The sequence below is a fragment of the Fringilla coelebs genome (assembly GCF_963513975.1).
Source record: "Fringilla coelebs genome assembly, chromosome: 1".
NCBI classification, from domain to species: domain Eukaryota; kingdom Metazoa; phylum Chordata; class Aves; order Passeriformes; family Fringillidae; genus Fringilla; species Fringilla coelebs.
The window spans coordinates 24,917,452-24,934,939 of NC_140028.1; the positions used below are offsets into that span (position 1 = coordinate 24,917,452).

Sequence of the window (17,488 nt, forward strand, 5' to 3'; positions counted from 1 at the left end):
GTGCAGCTCAAGAAATCAGAAAGGAATGAGGCAGGTCCTGAAAATAATCAGTTTAGGTTTTTTTTTCTTAGAAGTTCATTAGAAACTGCTCTGCTGGTTCAAAGCCTGCTGAATTTGATGAACTGGCATTTTCTGATTAAAACCTGTTGTTTTGACAGAAATTCCTGCCAGCTGTAGGACATCCATTATTGCCTGGTGGAGCAGCAGTGACCAGTGGGAGCCAGGCACACTCCGAGCTCTAGGGTGCTATGCAGGGAGCTCAGCCCTGCTCATTCTGCGCCTGGCCAGGTCCCCGAGCTGCCTTCCCGGCAGGCCAGCAGCAGAGGGGAGCAGCGTCACAAGCAGCCGGGTCCCTCACAGCCCCTGCAGCCGCTGCCTGGAAGGGCCTGGCCCTCCCCTCCTTTCTCTGTTGACGTAATGGGGCTGCCAGAGCTCTGTCTCTCCAGAGCAGTTTCTAATTTGTTTATTGATGTTGACAAAAGCCCATTTTTACTTCTGTCAGCAGAGGTGATGTGGCTGTAAATGAACAGGGTGCTCTGCCTCCCTCATTATCAGCAAAATTGCCGGCTAAGCACTAACTTCTGGACCCTCTGTGGCTGATACACAGAGCAGAGCAGCAGAACAAGTGGTCTATTTACATTTTGCTATGGGGGTGAGAAAAAATATGGCTTTAACCCCTGAATTGACTGAGTTTGTAACCAAGGAATGTACATGTGTGCAGGTAGCCCATAGCTTCATGGAAATGTATTTCTGATCATAATTGATCTAAAATAACTGGGGTTTTGGTAAGGTCTAGCTATTTTGCCTCAATTTATACTTTCTGAATAAAAGTCATAAGATATAGATAGGGATGGCAACAAGCTGATAACCCTGAAGTGATTTGCATGTTGTTCCATATAACATATACATAAAAGAATGTTAACTCAGATTATTGTAGGCATGACATTACAAAATGACCATTAACTTGAGATAATTACAGGGAGACTGCTTTAATTAAGACTATACTTTCACAGTTGTGCCTCTCCCTTACTGAGATCCTATTCCTATGCTGTTTTGATACATATTATGCTTTTGTTGGGCATTTAAATAAGTGGACTGGTTCAGTGGGGAGATTGTCACAAGCAGAAGTGGAAGGCTGTTCCTTTGGCTTTGGTCCTGCGGCAGCCAGCAGAAAGACTGTCTGACACACAGCCATGGATGGGTGGTCAGGGGAGATTGGCACAGCTTTGTTCATTTTGAAGAAGCCTCAGCATTGAAACCCTGCTGGCAGCACTGGGATCGCTGTTGGAAAGGCAGTGTTTAGGCTAGAACTTGTCCTTGTGCAAGAGCAGGCTGCACAGAGCGGGCTTGGGCCAGGGATATCCAAATGCTTGGCAGATATTTGATGACAAATAGGTGATAGAACATTTTGCAAAGTATTTGGGAGTATTCTAGAGTGTTTCAACCACCATTCTCTGTGGGCATCCCTGACTCTCTGTGCTGCAGTTGCATCACATAAATTAAATTGCCATATCAAAATGTTCAGCATTCAACCGAGGTGTTTTTTGAAAACAACAGGTAATTTCATCAAAAGGCATGCATCCAGATGTTTTTACTCTCTTTGGTTCAGTGCTCTCTATCCCAGGAAACAAATCCTGTATTGGTCCTGGGTGGAGAATTTCCCTGGGCCAAGTGTGGTCCTGTAGTTCCTTTCTGTCCAAGAAAAAGCTTGGCTTTGTCTGGCCTGACTTCTGTCTTCTGGACAGGATGGTGGTAGCAGAACTGCCTGGGGGCCAGCCCTGGCCCCGTGAAGAGACTGCAAGGCAGTGGCACTGCCTGCCGTGCGACACAAGGGCAGGGGGACGCTTGGAGTGTTGCAGTGTGGCGGTAGTCAGAGACGTAGTGATTGGAATAGGCAGGTGCATAAGGTGAGGAAGTGTCCTTAGAGAGGATGAACGAGTGGACTTGAGAGTTTAGAAGGGAAGAGGAGTTTGGGGCGACAGCCAAGCAACTCCCAGCAACACGTCCAGGACGAGCGCGACAACTGCTCCTTGTCCCTCGGGCGCCGGGCCAGCTGCCCAGAGCCTCTGCGGCTCCTCGTTCTGCAGCAGGAGGAGTTTCCTGCTGAGCAGAGCTCGGCCTGGCGGCAGAGCCGCTGCTACGCAATGGCCTCGATCCTAACGCGGCGCTTCCCGGCCAAAAAGGCCCTTTGGGCGGCGGGCGGGCGGCGCAGGGCTCTGCGAGCGCTGCTGCGGCTGCGCTGGGAGCAGCAGCTGGAGGGAGGAAGGGATGCCAGAAAACGCCCTTCCTCCTTCAGCCTCCGCGGCTTGCACAAGTGTGCCTCTTGTCCCGCAGCTTTACAGGCTCCCAAAGGTGCCCCTGCATACATCACCCCTTTCAGATCTATTCCACGTTTTTGGAGTGCACCCCCTGACTCAGGAGCCAGCCCAGCCGCAGCAGGGCTCCAGCACTGGCACAGCCTTCCAAAATCACTGCTGTGAAGCTGAATCTCATTTAAACCTGCGTGCTCAGGTATAGGCAAAAGGGGAATTACCAGCTACTTTAATTTGTGCTTTTCCACAGCCCTCCTTTTTTTCCTATGATGGGCCAGTGCAGCCTTCCAGCAGAATTAATGAGCACAGACAGCTGCCTGGGGAGTGCCAACCCCTGCCACTGCCAGAAAGAACCTTCACTGAGTGGCCCCCTTTTCTCTTCACATTGTGAAAGGAATTTAAACTTTTTCAACAGGTAATCATCAAGACAATATTCTTAAATCAACACTGCTCTGGGACTGAGCAAACAAGAAGGAGGTTGTTTGAAACATTTCTATTCCAGGTTTGACTTGAGTACAACCTTTTTATGTGTGCGTAAACCCAGAGGAAAATTGTGTTTAACAGTGTAGTTTGTTGGGAGCATGAATACCTTCTCCTGCTAAGAAATTAACCCTAAAAATAATTCTCTTGGGAGCAAACTGTGCAAGAGCCTGTGCTATGACACAGCAAGGCCACCAGTGGAGCTTCAGCATGTGCTTGGTGGGTTTCTTTGAGAAAAAACATTTTCAGATAAAGCAAATGGGGCAATTTCCTCTTTCTTTTAGCTAAATCACTCCTTGGCAACAAAGGAGACACAGACCTGTAGCATCCCCAGATTTTGGACAGGGATATGACCTTTGGAGCATTTTATCATTACTTACAGCCCTCCTTTAAACTCTTAAGCAATGACTTGGGGCCAGGAAGGTCACTGGTCTCTACCGACTCTTGGGCTAATGGTTACAAACACCTGGGGGCCAGGTACCTTTAACCTGCTGGCGTGGCTGCCCTGCTGGGAACCATCAGGTTTGTTTGCAGAGGTGGTTTGCAGGAGGAAAGTGCACTCTGGGGTTACCCAGACCCACTGCTGGGAGCCCTACAAGATGTTGCTCTCTACTCCCCACCTTGCTGATGGCTTCAGTCCTCCCACAGAGTTTAATTTGGTTCATATAGCCTTCTGTACCATGGATCTCCTGTGCCTTCGTCATATGGAAAAGCTGGAAGATGGCAACTTCCTGGACTGTAGGCACTTTTCTCAAGAAATGCCTTTCTGATGTATTTGCTGGGACAATGGGAATCTGGCAATTCTTGGCTAAGGTCTGAATACAAAACCATATGAGAAGGTGTCATCACTGGGTGATTGTCTCTGCTGCGTTGGCTCAGGTCCCTCAGTGTAGTCCCAGTTCCCCCCTGTTGGGTGTGTGGATTGCCAGCAGCCAGGGATGGGGCAGAACTGTGTGTTCAGTGTTCACGTTTACTGCACGCTCTCCTTGCGGCAAAGGGGCTGCAGAGGAGCAGCACACAAGAATGGGCTGCCTTGTTCCTGTGCAGGGCCAAAAAACAGCTGAAAGAGCTCGTGATCCTGGGCTGGTGCCGTGCTTTGCTCCGGTGTCTCTGGGCAAAACTGAGGCCTGCTGCCCCGAGCACCTCTGCCCAGGCCTGGCTCCGCCACTTTTTCCTCCCCTCGCCTGGTGCCACCAGCACCATCCTGGCCCTGCAGGACAGCAGACCCTGCCAAGGGTCCTTTCTCACCAACAGCCCTCTGAGCCACTTGCCCAGCTAGATCCATTTCAGTCCTACTGCACAGATATTATCAGGGGCTGAGGCTGGTTCCCAGCTGTGAGCTGGGTTCTGGAGGCACTTATTTCCAAGCACAAGCATCTGCAGAGCTGGCTTGTGCTCCTTGCACATGTCTGTGACACTGTCCGTGAGCCAAGAGACTGACAAGGGATGTGCAGAGCAGCCAGGCTTTTACTCTCCTGTATATACACAGGCAGAGAATGTGAAAGCTTCCACCTCCTCTCATATACACTGTGGCTTCCAGTACAGCTTTTATAGCTATGGATGGCATGGCATCACTGGTGGGAGGTGAGACTTCGAATTCTCTAACTTTTGCCCTTACCTAGTGCATCTATTTCAAGCTCTCCCAGGTAAAGCAGGAGACAGAAGTCATTCCCCAGAGGAGATAAACTCCTTTGTGTTCTCCTATCTAGATACATTTAAATGTCTGCTACTTAATTGCATCATAAAGAATCCCAGCCCTTCCCTGGCAATGGTTGCTGCGAAGGCAGCGGTTCCCTTGATGAGGAGGGATGGGGAATCAGTGTGACTGTGCCAGAGGAGCTCAGAGCCCTGAGTGGCCACCAAGGGAGGTTCCATTACCTCATGGTCTCTTCTGGCTTCATGTCTGCTGAGCATGGGCAATGAATATTATTATTATTACAAAAAAGTGTGTCATCAAAGCATTTCTCTGCATTTATTCAGACTGCCAGAAATAAACCACTGGAGCTAGCTCTAAACAGCTAAAGAGATTGAAGAAATTGCGGTTTCCTCACAGTATTTGGGGTGAGGAAGCAAAACTTCCTCACTGAGAGCAGCCAACCTTTCCTTACAACCTGTATAACAGGGGTGTCACAGCTGCACAGTTGCAGCTGCAAACCAGACAGCATCGCTGTAGGATCCTGCTCTTCCTGCTGACAGACCAGATGGTCCTGATCCACAGGTCTCAGACCCAGCACTTTCCCTCACCATGCTCACAAATCCCTGAGAGTCATCACAGCATCTGCAACCTTCAGAGGAATTCAATTGTGTTGCCTTCCGAAGGGCACAGGGCTGGGGTTTCTGCAGATGCAAAGACAGGGTGTCACCTAAGAGAAATATGCAGTAAGATGTTAGCCACCAGTGAGCTGCAGCTGCCTGTGCAAGCCAGGCAGCCATATTCTCTCTCTCTCTTTTTTTTTTTTTTTTAAGGAACTGTAACCATGTCTACACAGATGCATTTGTCAGGCTTTGCCTCCAACCTCATGAAAAGGTGTACCTCCCTGTCCCTGTGGATTTAGGGTGATGTGGGGAGAACCCAGAGTCTCATCAAGTTCTGCACTGAGCTTTTGGCTGCCCCATGTCACAACACTCACTGCATTGTAATTGTAAAAAAAGAAAACATTGCAAATAGGAAATGCAGCCTTTTCCTTTCCCTTCCTGTCTCAAACTGTTGAAATAATAAAACTAGTTTCTGACTGCATAGTTTTAGGAGAAATGAGCACCTGAGGGGTCCCTCTCCCACCATCATTGCTGCTCTGACCTTCCAGGATAGTGCAATAAATAACAAGCTTTCAGCACAGCTGTTATTAAACACAAAGATTTCAGCTTAACTCCTGCAATCCTCTTGACAATGTTTCTGGGGCTTGGCTCTCTGCAGGCACAGGTGAGCCTGAAAAGGAGGAGTCTGAAAAGGAGAAGGGCTGGTGCAGGTGGGGCAGCAGCCTGGGGATGTGCCCCAAAGGCAGTGCCCAGATCCATCCTCCAAGAGGCTGCGGAGGGGGAATGCTGCCCCAACAGCTCCATAAAGGAGCTCACGTGCTACAGGGGGAACTGTAGCACATGAAAGTGCAAAATTTATTCATCCCAGGTTGGCTACCAGTGGCAGGGCATGGATAAGAAGGGGAATCAGGCTCTGGGAGTACTGAGCTGTTTGCTTGTGAGGTCACTTGGTGCAACTCTTCTTGTCCCAGAGATCAGACAAAGACAAAAGCAAATAACCCCATTCAGCATTTGCAGGAAGAACTGGAGACTTATTTCTTGTATGATTTGAAGGGGATTATTTTCCTGCAGCTGTCAACCAGGATGAGAAGATTATGGCAACCATGGGGTTACAGGTAATTTTATCCATTCCTGTGTCCTCTATACTGCATGAGCCTTTCTGCTACCCTGACATACAGACCTGTAAAATGGAAATTTGATAATTCCATAATAAAAGGCACTTAGAGAAAAAACCCAACCACTGAAATAAACCATCTAGATCTGTCTCTTAATTGCTGCAGGTTTTCTAGGAATAACTGCTTTAGTGCTATGGCAAGTGCATTTCCTCTCTGCTCAGATTCAGCCTCTGGTTTGGTTCCATGATCACCACAGGTTGTGAGTAGGTTGACAGGTGTGGGCTCAGCTTTCACAGATTAACAAAAGAACAATTCTGAACATTCAAAGGGAAATCCTCTGTGTCAGCTAATCCAGTGCTGCCTCCTGACCTCTGCAGAGCTATTCCACAATGAGCTTTGAACATCAAATATTCCCTCAGTAGCCCCAAGGGCTGCTTCACCTCTCCTAACTCCCAGGCTTGGAGCTGCTCCTGAAGTCACAGGGGAAAACTACAGGGGTGACAAGTCTTGAGTAGCATCAGTAGGTTGGTAAAGCAGCTGGAACAGAGACAGATACAGCTGGTCAGGCCTTTGGACCATCACAGCTCACTGAAGCTCCACCAAAGTAAAATGTAACTCAGCTTGCAGAGAGGCAAATGCGTCTCCCATGGAGTTCCCTGGGGATTGTCCCGCAGGCTCCAGGATCCCTAGCCAACCTGTGGATCCAGGTCCTCCCCATGGGCACTGGAGCCCAGACCTGCCTGCACAGCTGTGCCCATGGAGGCTGGCCCAGTTTGGCCACCCTGTCTGCACCCTGACAGCCCCGCTCCCTTTGGCAGCCAGTGGTGGGCCAGCAAGGACTGTGACTTTCTCACAAGGGTCATCTGTCTGCTGTGTCAGGGTAAGAGCGAGGAAGGGAGGGAGGGAGGGAGGGTTGGTTCTGGGATGGAGACGGTAAGTAGGCAATAGACGAAACAAAGCTGTAGGAAGCCAGTGCTCAAAGAGCAGGGGTTTTTTGAGGCATCACGGTTTCATTCCTTCTTTTAGACATGCATGGAAGTTGGGACTTCACGCTTTTAAACTGACTTTTAAGGCTATGTTTGGATTTTCATTCTTCTCACCAAAGAACCTGTGCTGCAACCCTGAGGCACACCTTGGCAGCATTCTCTTGCTGAGGTCACATCTCTCCTCATTTGCCCAGGGAAGTGGAGAAAGGCAGCATCTGCCCCGGCAGGGCGTGGCTGCCAGACCTGCAAGAAGAGAGGGGCAGGATGTGGCTCTCAGTTGACAGTGATGAGGTGATGGAAGAGGTGTCAGGCACTGCCTGAAGACAGTGGCTTGGGGCACAGGAGAGTTGAGAGCTTTTAATTAGTGAAAAAGTACAGGAGAAATGGGTGTGGTACTGGGTAGAGGAAAAAAGTTAGGGCAAAGTAGGTAGCGTTGAGGGAGACCAGTTTTGCGAGGTTAGGTAGTTACTTCCCTCCATCATCCATTTACTTGTGATTTTCTTAGAAGTGTGTCACAATCTCACTGTCTCTTTCATCCACTGCTCAAACACTCCTGCTGAGCCTGAAAACAAACCAACACCCCTCGAGCTGGGCTTGGCTGGCATCACCATGCTGCAGCAGCTGATGGAAGGGTGTGAGCTGAGCACCCTGCCAGCACCACTTCTCATCTCTGGTAGGGCTTACCTCAGTCACAGACCCACCCCTGCCATTCAAATGAATGTTATAGTAAAATGGCAAATCCTCACCAGTAAATGCAAACTGTAAATGTTAACATATTTTTGAAGTTACTGTACTTTGTCTGCACATAAAAATTTTAATTATTGGTAGAAATAATTTGTTTGGTATCTAACTTGGCAAAAAACAACCATCTCATTCCATTAGTTTTGACTATCCAAAACTACAACCTCCACCGTTGCATGGACTGCAAAACTCCTTTCTCACACTTGTTCTGACAGAGCTCCTCCGGACTGCAGTCAGCAGCAGCCGCTGGCCCTACTCTCATGTGCATGGAAGAAGAAATGTTGTAGGTTTGGGTCAACTCAATTAACAAGTGGGAAAAAACCTTTCTCAAACCTTTGACATTTTTTTATTGCTCAGAGAAACAGACAGGAGAGACTGAAATGCCATGTGGGCAAACAGAACATTTAGAAACCTCAAAGACACTCATCATATGAACACATCATAGATGCATATTGATGTTAAAAAATAAGAACCATTAAGCTGGAACCACAAGGGATATTTCTGGAACAAATATCAAGCTTGATATTTCCTGAACAAATATCAAGGAATAGGGGAACAAAACTCAGCCAACCTGTTTCAAGTGTTCACTGGACAGCAAGAGTGGAGAAAACCTTCTTTGAATTCCTGGAGCTTTTGCCTCCCGTAATTATTTCCTAAATCATGTAGAGTGCCTATGTTAGGAATATTAACATTTTAGACAAATGATCTGGAAAAATAAAACAAAACAGAGTAGTGTGTACACTGAGGAGAAAGAGAGAGACAAGTGACTGAACTGTTTTGACAGGATGTTTTTAGATTAATTTATCATTTATCTGTTAAGAAGAGTTGCTTTTAGCAGTTCTTGCAAAATGCAAGGTCATTAAAGCTTTCATGTGCCCTACTGTGCAGCAGATAATTAAAGGCCTATCTAAAGCAAACTCAGAGCAGGAGTTTTGTATGGAGAAGTGTACCTGGGTAGCACAAGCATTGAGAACAGGGTACAGAGTGAGAGCCCCATGCTGAAATGTCTCCATTTCTGCAGGTACTGAACTGATGAGAACTAATTGAAACCACACACCTACAGATGGCACAACCACATCTTCATTTTGCTTTCAGACATTCTCTGATTCACCCAAGTCTAGTTAGTTTAGTTATTCTGACTGAAGTTGGTCATAAATCTGACCACTCTGGAGAAGACATGGTTGAGGTGTGGTACTAGAAACACTTCATGATCATGAATACATCACCAGAATTCAGAGCCTGTGCCCACTGACAGTGATGTACAGTTCTATTCACAGTTCTGCTGGCCTAAAGACCAGTATTAGGGCACTGCACCAGGGTCACTCTCGCTCATTAATGGACCACAGCAACTCCCTACACCCCTTTAGTCACATCTGTTAGCCTCTGTCAGTAAACATGGCCACATGACAAAGATTTTATTTCCTCTCATACACTGACTTAGCAGGGACTTTTAAAGACTTAAGTTTAATTAAGCTATGCAAAGATATCCACGAAAGAAATACAGGGACACCAGGTGAGGCTAACTTTGCCTTGTGAATGTCCTGCTGCAGACTTTTTGTCAGATGGCTCCTTAGCTTAATTTACACTTTTGGCTCTCAGTAGATCACTAACAAGAAACCTCATAACTAATGAGGTCATATAGTCATGGTTCCCAGTGGAAATAAGATTTTTGGCGGTTTAAACAGATCCAGAACCTAATGGACACTTTAATCACTACATTCACCATAAATGCAACAACCTTAATTTTATTGATCCTGAACACCTTACTGCATTTATCCTGACTTCACTCTATTAGAAACCACCTTTTTTGAGGCATAGTGTGCACCAAGAAAATAAGAATTGTGTCCATAAGCAGACAGAAGCAAGGAAAGCATGAAATGGAAATGTCCATGCTAAACTTCACATTAATAAATGGATGCCCCACTGCAAATCAGATTTTCATTTATCTCTCTGGTCACAGCCTTACTGGCAGGCACAGTTCTATCACTCAATACAACTGCATAGGACTTGCAAGTGACACAGGCTTTGCAACACTAAAAGCAAATGCAGTGAAGCAATAGCAACTGTGAGATTTATGCCCATGTTACTCTCAGTTTAGTATGATATGACATGGTACCAACATGAGAACATGTTCCTCTTTATGAAGCCAAAAATTGTTTGAAATGCAATGCTGCTTCAACTCAGATAAGCATATATGCACTGGAAATCTGCTAAGTTCAACTAGTCATGTCCTCAGTCTGTTTCAGAATAAACATGAGATAATTGTGACTGATATTTTTCTGGTATTTTTGCTCCTGTAAATCGCTTGTTGAATCATCTAAAGACAAGTAACAGCTATAAACCCAGCAAATACTATTCATGTTTAACCATTTATTGAAAAACATTAAGTATAAAAAGACAGGGAGACTTTTCAGTGACAAGAATGGGAGGTACACACCTCAGTTTAAGGTGATTTGAAGGCCATTCACAATCTCCCTTGGCACTTGAGTAATAATTAATCTGTCTAAATTCCAAAAATATGATGACAGTAAAATGATATGTCTCTGTTATATATAAAGATAATAAAATCAGAAAATTAAGAGACCATGAGCACCTGTGAAAACAATTCTAAAAAGATTTTTTAAAATTGCTTCCATTTCACTTGTGTGGAAAAAGTTAACAGAATAATTGCTGTTGTTTCTCTGAACATCTTGCATCACAAGACAGAAGATCAAGAACAAATCCCAAATACTGATGACCATCTCCTCTGCTCTATCATAGCCTCTTTCTCTACATCACTGTAACACAACTGTACCTCAAATACATGTTTGAGATGTCATGTGTAGGCCACACCCAAGAAAAACAATGATAAACTCCAAGAGAGGAGACAGAATTGTACAATACTGTATGACACAAGACAGAAACATCAGAATTTCAAGTGAAAGTTGCTGCAAATAAGTGATCTTTAAAGATTCCTCCTGAAATACTAACTTAATTCAGAACAAATCCCGTGCTCTGTAAAATTAGACACAGATTTGCTAAACATTACAGCTCAAAATAACTGAAAAAAAGAACAAATATTTTCAGAGAATTTCAGAGTTGGCAACCTCTCCTGTCAATCAGATGCTCAAATTGTTGGCTCAAAGTCAGCGGTCCACATCTTATCAAAAGCCATAAAATAATTTTAATCTTATTCTAATAATAACAAAAGTAAGTTTACTTCTTATTTGTATGTACCTTTCTTTTTAAAGGTCTATGGCTTAGTGTTCACAAATTAAAAAAAACAAACCTATAAATACAGAAAAATAAAGCTTAATAGCACACAATATAAAAAATGACAAGTTTAAAACCCATTACATTGTTATTGTTGAAAAGTGCACTACAATTAATCTGCAGGTCAGAGATGCTTTGATCATGTTCATATTTTCCATGATTAAATCCTTAAGAGTTTTTCATCTTCTCAATTAAATGAGAAATCTTTGATCCACCAAGGTTTTGGATGCCAAATTCTTCTGCCCAAGTGTAGTACGAATAAACCTAAATATCTAAGAACATTTTGGAAAACATGTATTAATGAAGAAATACTTACACTAATATGTTTCAGTATCTAACATAAATAGTAAATTCAGATCATCTTTAAATTGTAAATAATATGAATTAGGTGCTTAATTTCCTTTAGCATTTTTAAAACATCATCCACTACCTTTCCACCCTAAGTTATGATAGAATTATGTGAGAGTAATTTGAACAGATATTCCTGTTTTCTATTGAAAATTATTTGTAACCTCTTCATTCAGGATCACCATGTGAACAAAATGAATTTCTCACAAGTCTATTTGACAAAATAAATAAAAAACTACTTCATAAGGTCTCAGTACAATCTTCTCTCACTGCACACTGCTAACTCACTACATTTATTATCTAGTTAACTGTTTAAACTGCCATACTGACTCCCATTTAAAAAATATTACTTTGTTCTTAAATTGAAATTTACCTCTTGTTGCAAATATGTTAGAATAGCTGCTAGAACAAAACTTTGGGAAGCTAAATCCACAACTGAGAAAAACAGGATATCAAAGATGAGCAGTGTTGTTTCATTGCCATAATAGAGAACATCAGTGAAGGAGTGTCCTTCATCTATGGAAAGAGAACATTTAAAAAAAAATTAGTATTTCTGTGAGTTGCAAATTTGGGGAGTTCATCAGTCCGTGTTAAGGAAGCTGATAAGAAAAAGGAAGATCAGAGACAGAGCAATTTATGACATTCCATGGCAACACAGAGATAGTCCTGTCATTCTATTGACAAATAATACAAACTTATAAAATGTCATCATACTGATGAACACAATAGGTAAAACCCCTGTGTCACACACAACTCTATTTACTCCTAAAATCTCAATCAGGTCAATTTAAAAAAAGTTGTTTTAAATCAAGAAGCAGATGTAGCTTCCTTGTCAGTGAAATTTTTAGTAGCTGTTAGCTCTAGCCCCAACTCAGCAAAATCATAAAAACATATGCTAAATGCCTGATTTAGGAGGAGGCTGAGAGCTTTGCATTATTTTTGTTTAATGGTTCTGCAGAAAATGGCTCTTTTAAGGTAAAAGTACCTTTTTCACACCCGAAGTACTCTAGACCATTTACCTACCTCTTTATTTTATCAAAATGCAACATTTCTATAAGAGAAAAGAATATGTAAACAGTTACAGAAAACATATTCTTTTCCCTTTTCCTACTTTTTCAAAAAATGTCAAATACAAGTTTGATTGGAAACAGTGTATTTTCATTATAAATTGTATTTCAGTGCCATAAAATCCTGATTTATAGCTAAACTTCTGGGAACCATAGCAGTCTAGATTATCAAACAGTGTATTTCTATCAATGCTTATAATTATGAACTTCATAAACATGTGCACATCTGTCACTTTCAGCTGCCTTAAATAAAAAAAAATCACAGTCAAATGACAAATAATAAACAGAATTTCTATAGCCTAAAGAACTTCTCTTAAATACCTCCTTCACAAGTAGTCATTCAATGAACTCTCTGTGAAGTCCATTTTAAATCCTGGGAAAGAAATCTACACAGAAACCAGGATACTTAAAATAGTACAAATACCACACATCTTTTTACCATTATAAAAAATACTTTTCTCTATTGGTTCCATGAACTCCATGCCAAGAATTCGTTCAAGCAGCAACTTATCTTTGACTATATAATCTATTTCTTTATGAACCTGTAAGAAAAAGAAAAACAACACTTCTTGTTTTATGATTTCAAATTTACTACAAAGTGAGTACAGCTACTTAGACCTTTATCAATGAAACAAAACACACTGGTCTATTCCAAGACAAAAATAAGTACATAACAAAAAAGGATTTGTCATTTTTAAGTGCAGTTTGCACTGCTGGACAGCACTCCAATTGTGGTTTTTTTTTTTGAATGAAGCACTGTTCTGGATGCCATAAAATCTTTAGCAACAAATCTTAAAGCACATATGCTTAAAGAGGAACTACTGTCCTTTAGATTTACAATTTTTAGTCTGTACTTTAAGAATATTTTCCTTAATACAGTAATGTCAATATACATACGTGATCAATAAAAGAACTGAGAAATTTGTTCATGGCGTTGTAGGCCCTTGTGCTTTGTTCGAAAGTATTTGCAGATGAGCCCAAAAGCCTGGCAGGACCCCGTTTCTGAAATACATCAAGGCCAAGACTTTACCAGAGAAATTTCATATTTTAAATAAGATTTAAAGAATACCAGTATCTCACTTACTTTTGTTAAGGTTCCATGAATCCAGTCATAATTTAGCCGCATTTTTCTTGAAATGGAAATCTGAAATGTCTGGCCATCTGTGTTTGGTAACAAACCTCTCCGACTACACAGATTTTCCTATACAATTAAAGCAATTGAAAATTAACATTATTAATGTCATTCATAGACCCAAAAATAGTCAAAAGCTTTTCATTTCTTCTCTTTCATGTATAGATAATAGTTAATATCTCTAAATATTTGAAATTACTGCACTCTTGTTCTACTGCAGCAAGATTTCCTTAGGACATGAAATCCTGACCCCTGCTGTCACAAAGTCATATTTCCATTTTCACCTGTGTTTGGTTCATTACCTCCTAATAATACATATTCTGATATTTATTCTGAAGACCTTTCTTTTAGGTCTATAATTTCTTCTATACTTGTCTCACTTTTTTTGTTTCTTTGTTTGGATTCCTGACTTTTTCCATGTTTTTTTCAGGTCACATTTAATAAATCTCAGAAGCCGCAAGAAAATAAAAAATTTGACATCTCCATGGGGAAAATGCCCTGTTTTTCCCAAAATCATATTAAAAAAGCAATTAGGAAAAAAATTGTAGGAACACCTAAAAACATCATTAATAAGATTCTAAGATTCCTCTCTATTTCAGTGTTTGAGATTTAATTTTCACATGGCTATGTTTTTTTCTGCCCACTTAGCACTGAAATAGCAATATCCTTATTTAAGGTACTTTCATAGTTGTCCCTAAAATGAAACAAGATGTCATGAAATTTAATGCAGTCCCTGATCTTGTAGTAGATATTTTATATTTGCCTGATCTTGCAGCAAAGATATAACATATGACAAACTAGAAAAAATACTTATGCAACTTAATTTCTATGAAGAATGGGTTGTATCACCATAGTAGAAGAGATGGAATAAAGGAATTGATTGGCAGATTACAAGTTTCTTTTTTAGTGTTTCAGATCTATCTCTTTATGAAAGCCTTTTGGTATGCATCGTTTTCAATGTGGCTTTGGCCTTATGAAAAGCTTAAATATTGAAAAGAAGGTTCTTAACTACATGAAAAAAACTTTTTAAGAGAAACAGGAATTTAATATCCTTGAGATGTAAAGAAATAACAAGATGAAATAGTGAAGAAAAAGAAAAATGAGCTAGTTGAAAGCACTATGAGTCATATATTTACTTACTAACAGCTGTTATCTTTAAGTAACACAGTTCAATGTAGCGCACAATTGGAGATCCACAATGCAAAGGTGCTTGGTCTTTATATGAAATAAATAATTGAGCAGATATAAACTTGAATACTTTTACTTACTGCTTCTCTCTTCAGGTTCATATTCATTTCTTCCATATTGGTATCTGCATGTCCATGCACTGAACGACCGTGGATATAATAACCAAAGCAGTTGTGTGACAAGAGAAACACTGAAATCTAAGAGATGGGGGAAGAGAGAAAGCTTTAATCAACAATTATAATTTTATTTTTCATCTTCTGAGTTCAGAGTGAAGATCAGACTGCTACAAATACAAAGTAGGAAGGTATTGAAAAAATATGGGAGAAAAATATTTAGCAACTCTTTTACAAATTAGTTTTTTCTATATGTAACTAGAAACACATACCAGCTTCAAGTTTAGTTTATCAACAGCAGGGATCTGCTGCTGCTTAATTCCATTGAGGCAGGAAATTAAAGCTATTAGTTTTTTCTTTATTCAAAGGTTATTTCTGTGCTACATAATATATATGCATGATTCCAGCTGTCCCTCTATCCAACAGAACTTCATTCAGTATGATACAATGCTTATATATCACATAAACTCCAAAGCAAATTCCTTTCTACAATCCAAGTACTATATAGGTGTTTCAAAGAAGAGGAATAACCATGGCTGGAAAGATTGATTAAAGAGGTAAATCAGTATTTTTAAGAAGTTCTGGACAAATGGGGCAATCCAGTCTCTTCTGACTGCACTCTTCTTTGGTTAAAAGGAATTCCTGCAGTACAATGCTTCAAAACCAGTATGTAAAGAAGAGAAAGTTCAGATGTGAGTAAGAGAAAGTGCATGCAAAAGGTGATAATTGTTAAGAGGGACAAAATTAAGTTCAGCAGTTGAGGAATAAGCACAAGACAGGAGCAAAAACTGGACATATATGTATTAAATAAAACCAAGACAAATTGCAAATCAGAAGGACTAAAACACAAACCAGTATAAAGAATGGCAGTAAATGGTTCCATGCCTAATTTCTGTTACAACTTGTTATGTTTGAATTCTGTATCAGCACATGTAATCAATTTAAATTGAAAAAATAGAAACAACCAAAAAACCTAAAAATCAGGTGTTTAAAAAAACATATTGATACCTATGCTTCTGAAATAATTTTCCTATTAAAGTCTAACTGAAATCTTGCAGAGTTCACCAATAAAATGAGCTGAAGAAAACATCAGCTTTGACTGTTAGCTAGTAATCTAAATTAAATTAATAAATATTATTTAATATTGTTAACACTATCTTATGTACTATTCTATTTAGAATACCATAAATGAGACACAGAAATACTTACATTGCTCACACAACACAAATCAACAAATTGGCTTATCTTATCTTCAACAAATCTTTCATAAATCACAGCAAAAAATATAACCTGAAATAAATCAACCAAATTTTCTTTCATTACTTCATCAGATTTGATATTAATAAGCAATTAATTTCATTACTTAACACCCACAAACAACAGACTTCTGTAGTGGCCACCACTGCATTGGACTTAATGAAAAGGGATTGACATACTACTTCCTTTAAGAAGTTTTTGTTTTGAACTTGTCAGATGCTTCAAACTTGTTTAAAATAAAACAAAGTATGTGCATAAATTCACAGCTTTGAGAGGATTGAAATTCTGATCCAAAGTCAGATGTCTTAGAAGATTCATTTTAATTCCCAAAGGTGTACTATGCTAAAACAACTAAACATAGCAGTTAAGAACACACCCCATGCTATGATAAGCAGTTTGGACAGTCTAGAGATTTATTCTAGCTTCCAAGAACCAGACTGAAAGTAGTAATTCAGGATGTCATGTGTTTCACATACTTGTAGGATGGCAATGGCTACCCAGAGTGCAGCAGACACACCAAATCTTAAAATGCGGCTCCAAGGAGCTACATAGCTCTCACTGCTCCTTGTAAGACTGGAAGAAGCATCCATTAAGGCCAGGTTTGAAAATCCCACCACCTGAAGAGATAAGAAGGTAATATAGCAACAGCTGAGAATGAATAGTATTAATTAGGATCTTGCTGTTTACATCGGGAAGTAAGGAACGGGAAGTAAGGAAAAATAATGAAAAAGGGACCTGGGAATAGGAGCCTGCTCACTATGACAGATGTGTGATCCAAAAGTCAATATTGAGTTCTACTGAAAAACTCCAAAAGATTCTACTGCTGTACTGCATAGGGATATAACTTCTGCCAAATTTCAGCTCTTTGGTACTATATATTCCAGTGTTAAAGCAAATTTTCATGTGCTTTGCAACTTTTAAAAGACTGATTTATTTTGTTTTTATTGTATAGAAATATTTTTTCCTCCACCATTTGTATGGCTGAATCTATTTTAAACAAAAAAATCTAGAAAAAGTTCCAAAATAAAAAAGATGAGAGGAATACTATGTGTTGAAATACTTAAGAGGTGAAAAATTAGTGAAAATCTTTCATAACAGAAGTTGCATCAAAATATACTTGTGGTGGGTTGACTATTTCCTCATGTCCTAGAGCTTGTCACTTGGGAGGAGAGACACCCACCTCACTACACCTTCCTCTCAGGTAGCTGCACAGAGCAGTAAGAATAGGGGCTCTCTTTTCT

The 17,488-nt window shown here is 40.9% G+C and overlaps 1 protein-coding gene across 2 annotated transcripts in view; it reads right to left on the bottom strand.

Annotated features, from left to right (window-relative positions):
- Positions 1–9,634: 9,634 nt before the first annotated feature.
- TMEM67 (transmembrane protein 67) overlaps positions 9,635–17,488 on the bottom strand; it is a gene marked incomplete at its 5' end in the record, with an annotated part of 30,443 nt that continues 22,589 nt past the window's right edge. For both annotated transcript variants that reach the window (XM_084226049.1, XM_084226050.1), the window contains 8 exons: positions 9,635–11,414; positions 11,864–12,006; positions 12,997–13,099; positions 13,455–13,559; positions 13,642–13,758; positions 14,958–15,074; positions 16,200–16,280; positions 16,724–16,864. In XM_084226049.1, the coding sequence (XP_084082175.1) occupies positions 11,334–11,414; positions 11,864–12,006; positions 12,997–13,099; positions 13,455–13,559; positions 13,642–13,758; positions 14,958–15,074; positions 16,200–16,280; positions 16,724–16,864 (888 nt within the window). In that variant the 3' untranslated portion in view covers positions 9,635–11,333. The remainder of the gene's footprint in view (positions 11,415–11,863; positions 12,007–12,996; positions 13,100–13,454; positions 13,560–13,641; positions 13,759–14,957; positions 15,075–16,199; positions 16,281–16,723; positions 16,865–17,488) is intronic.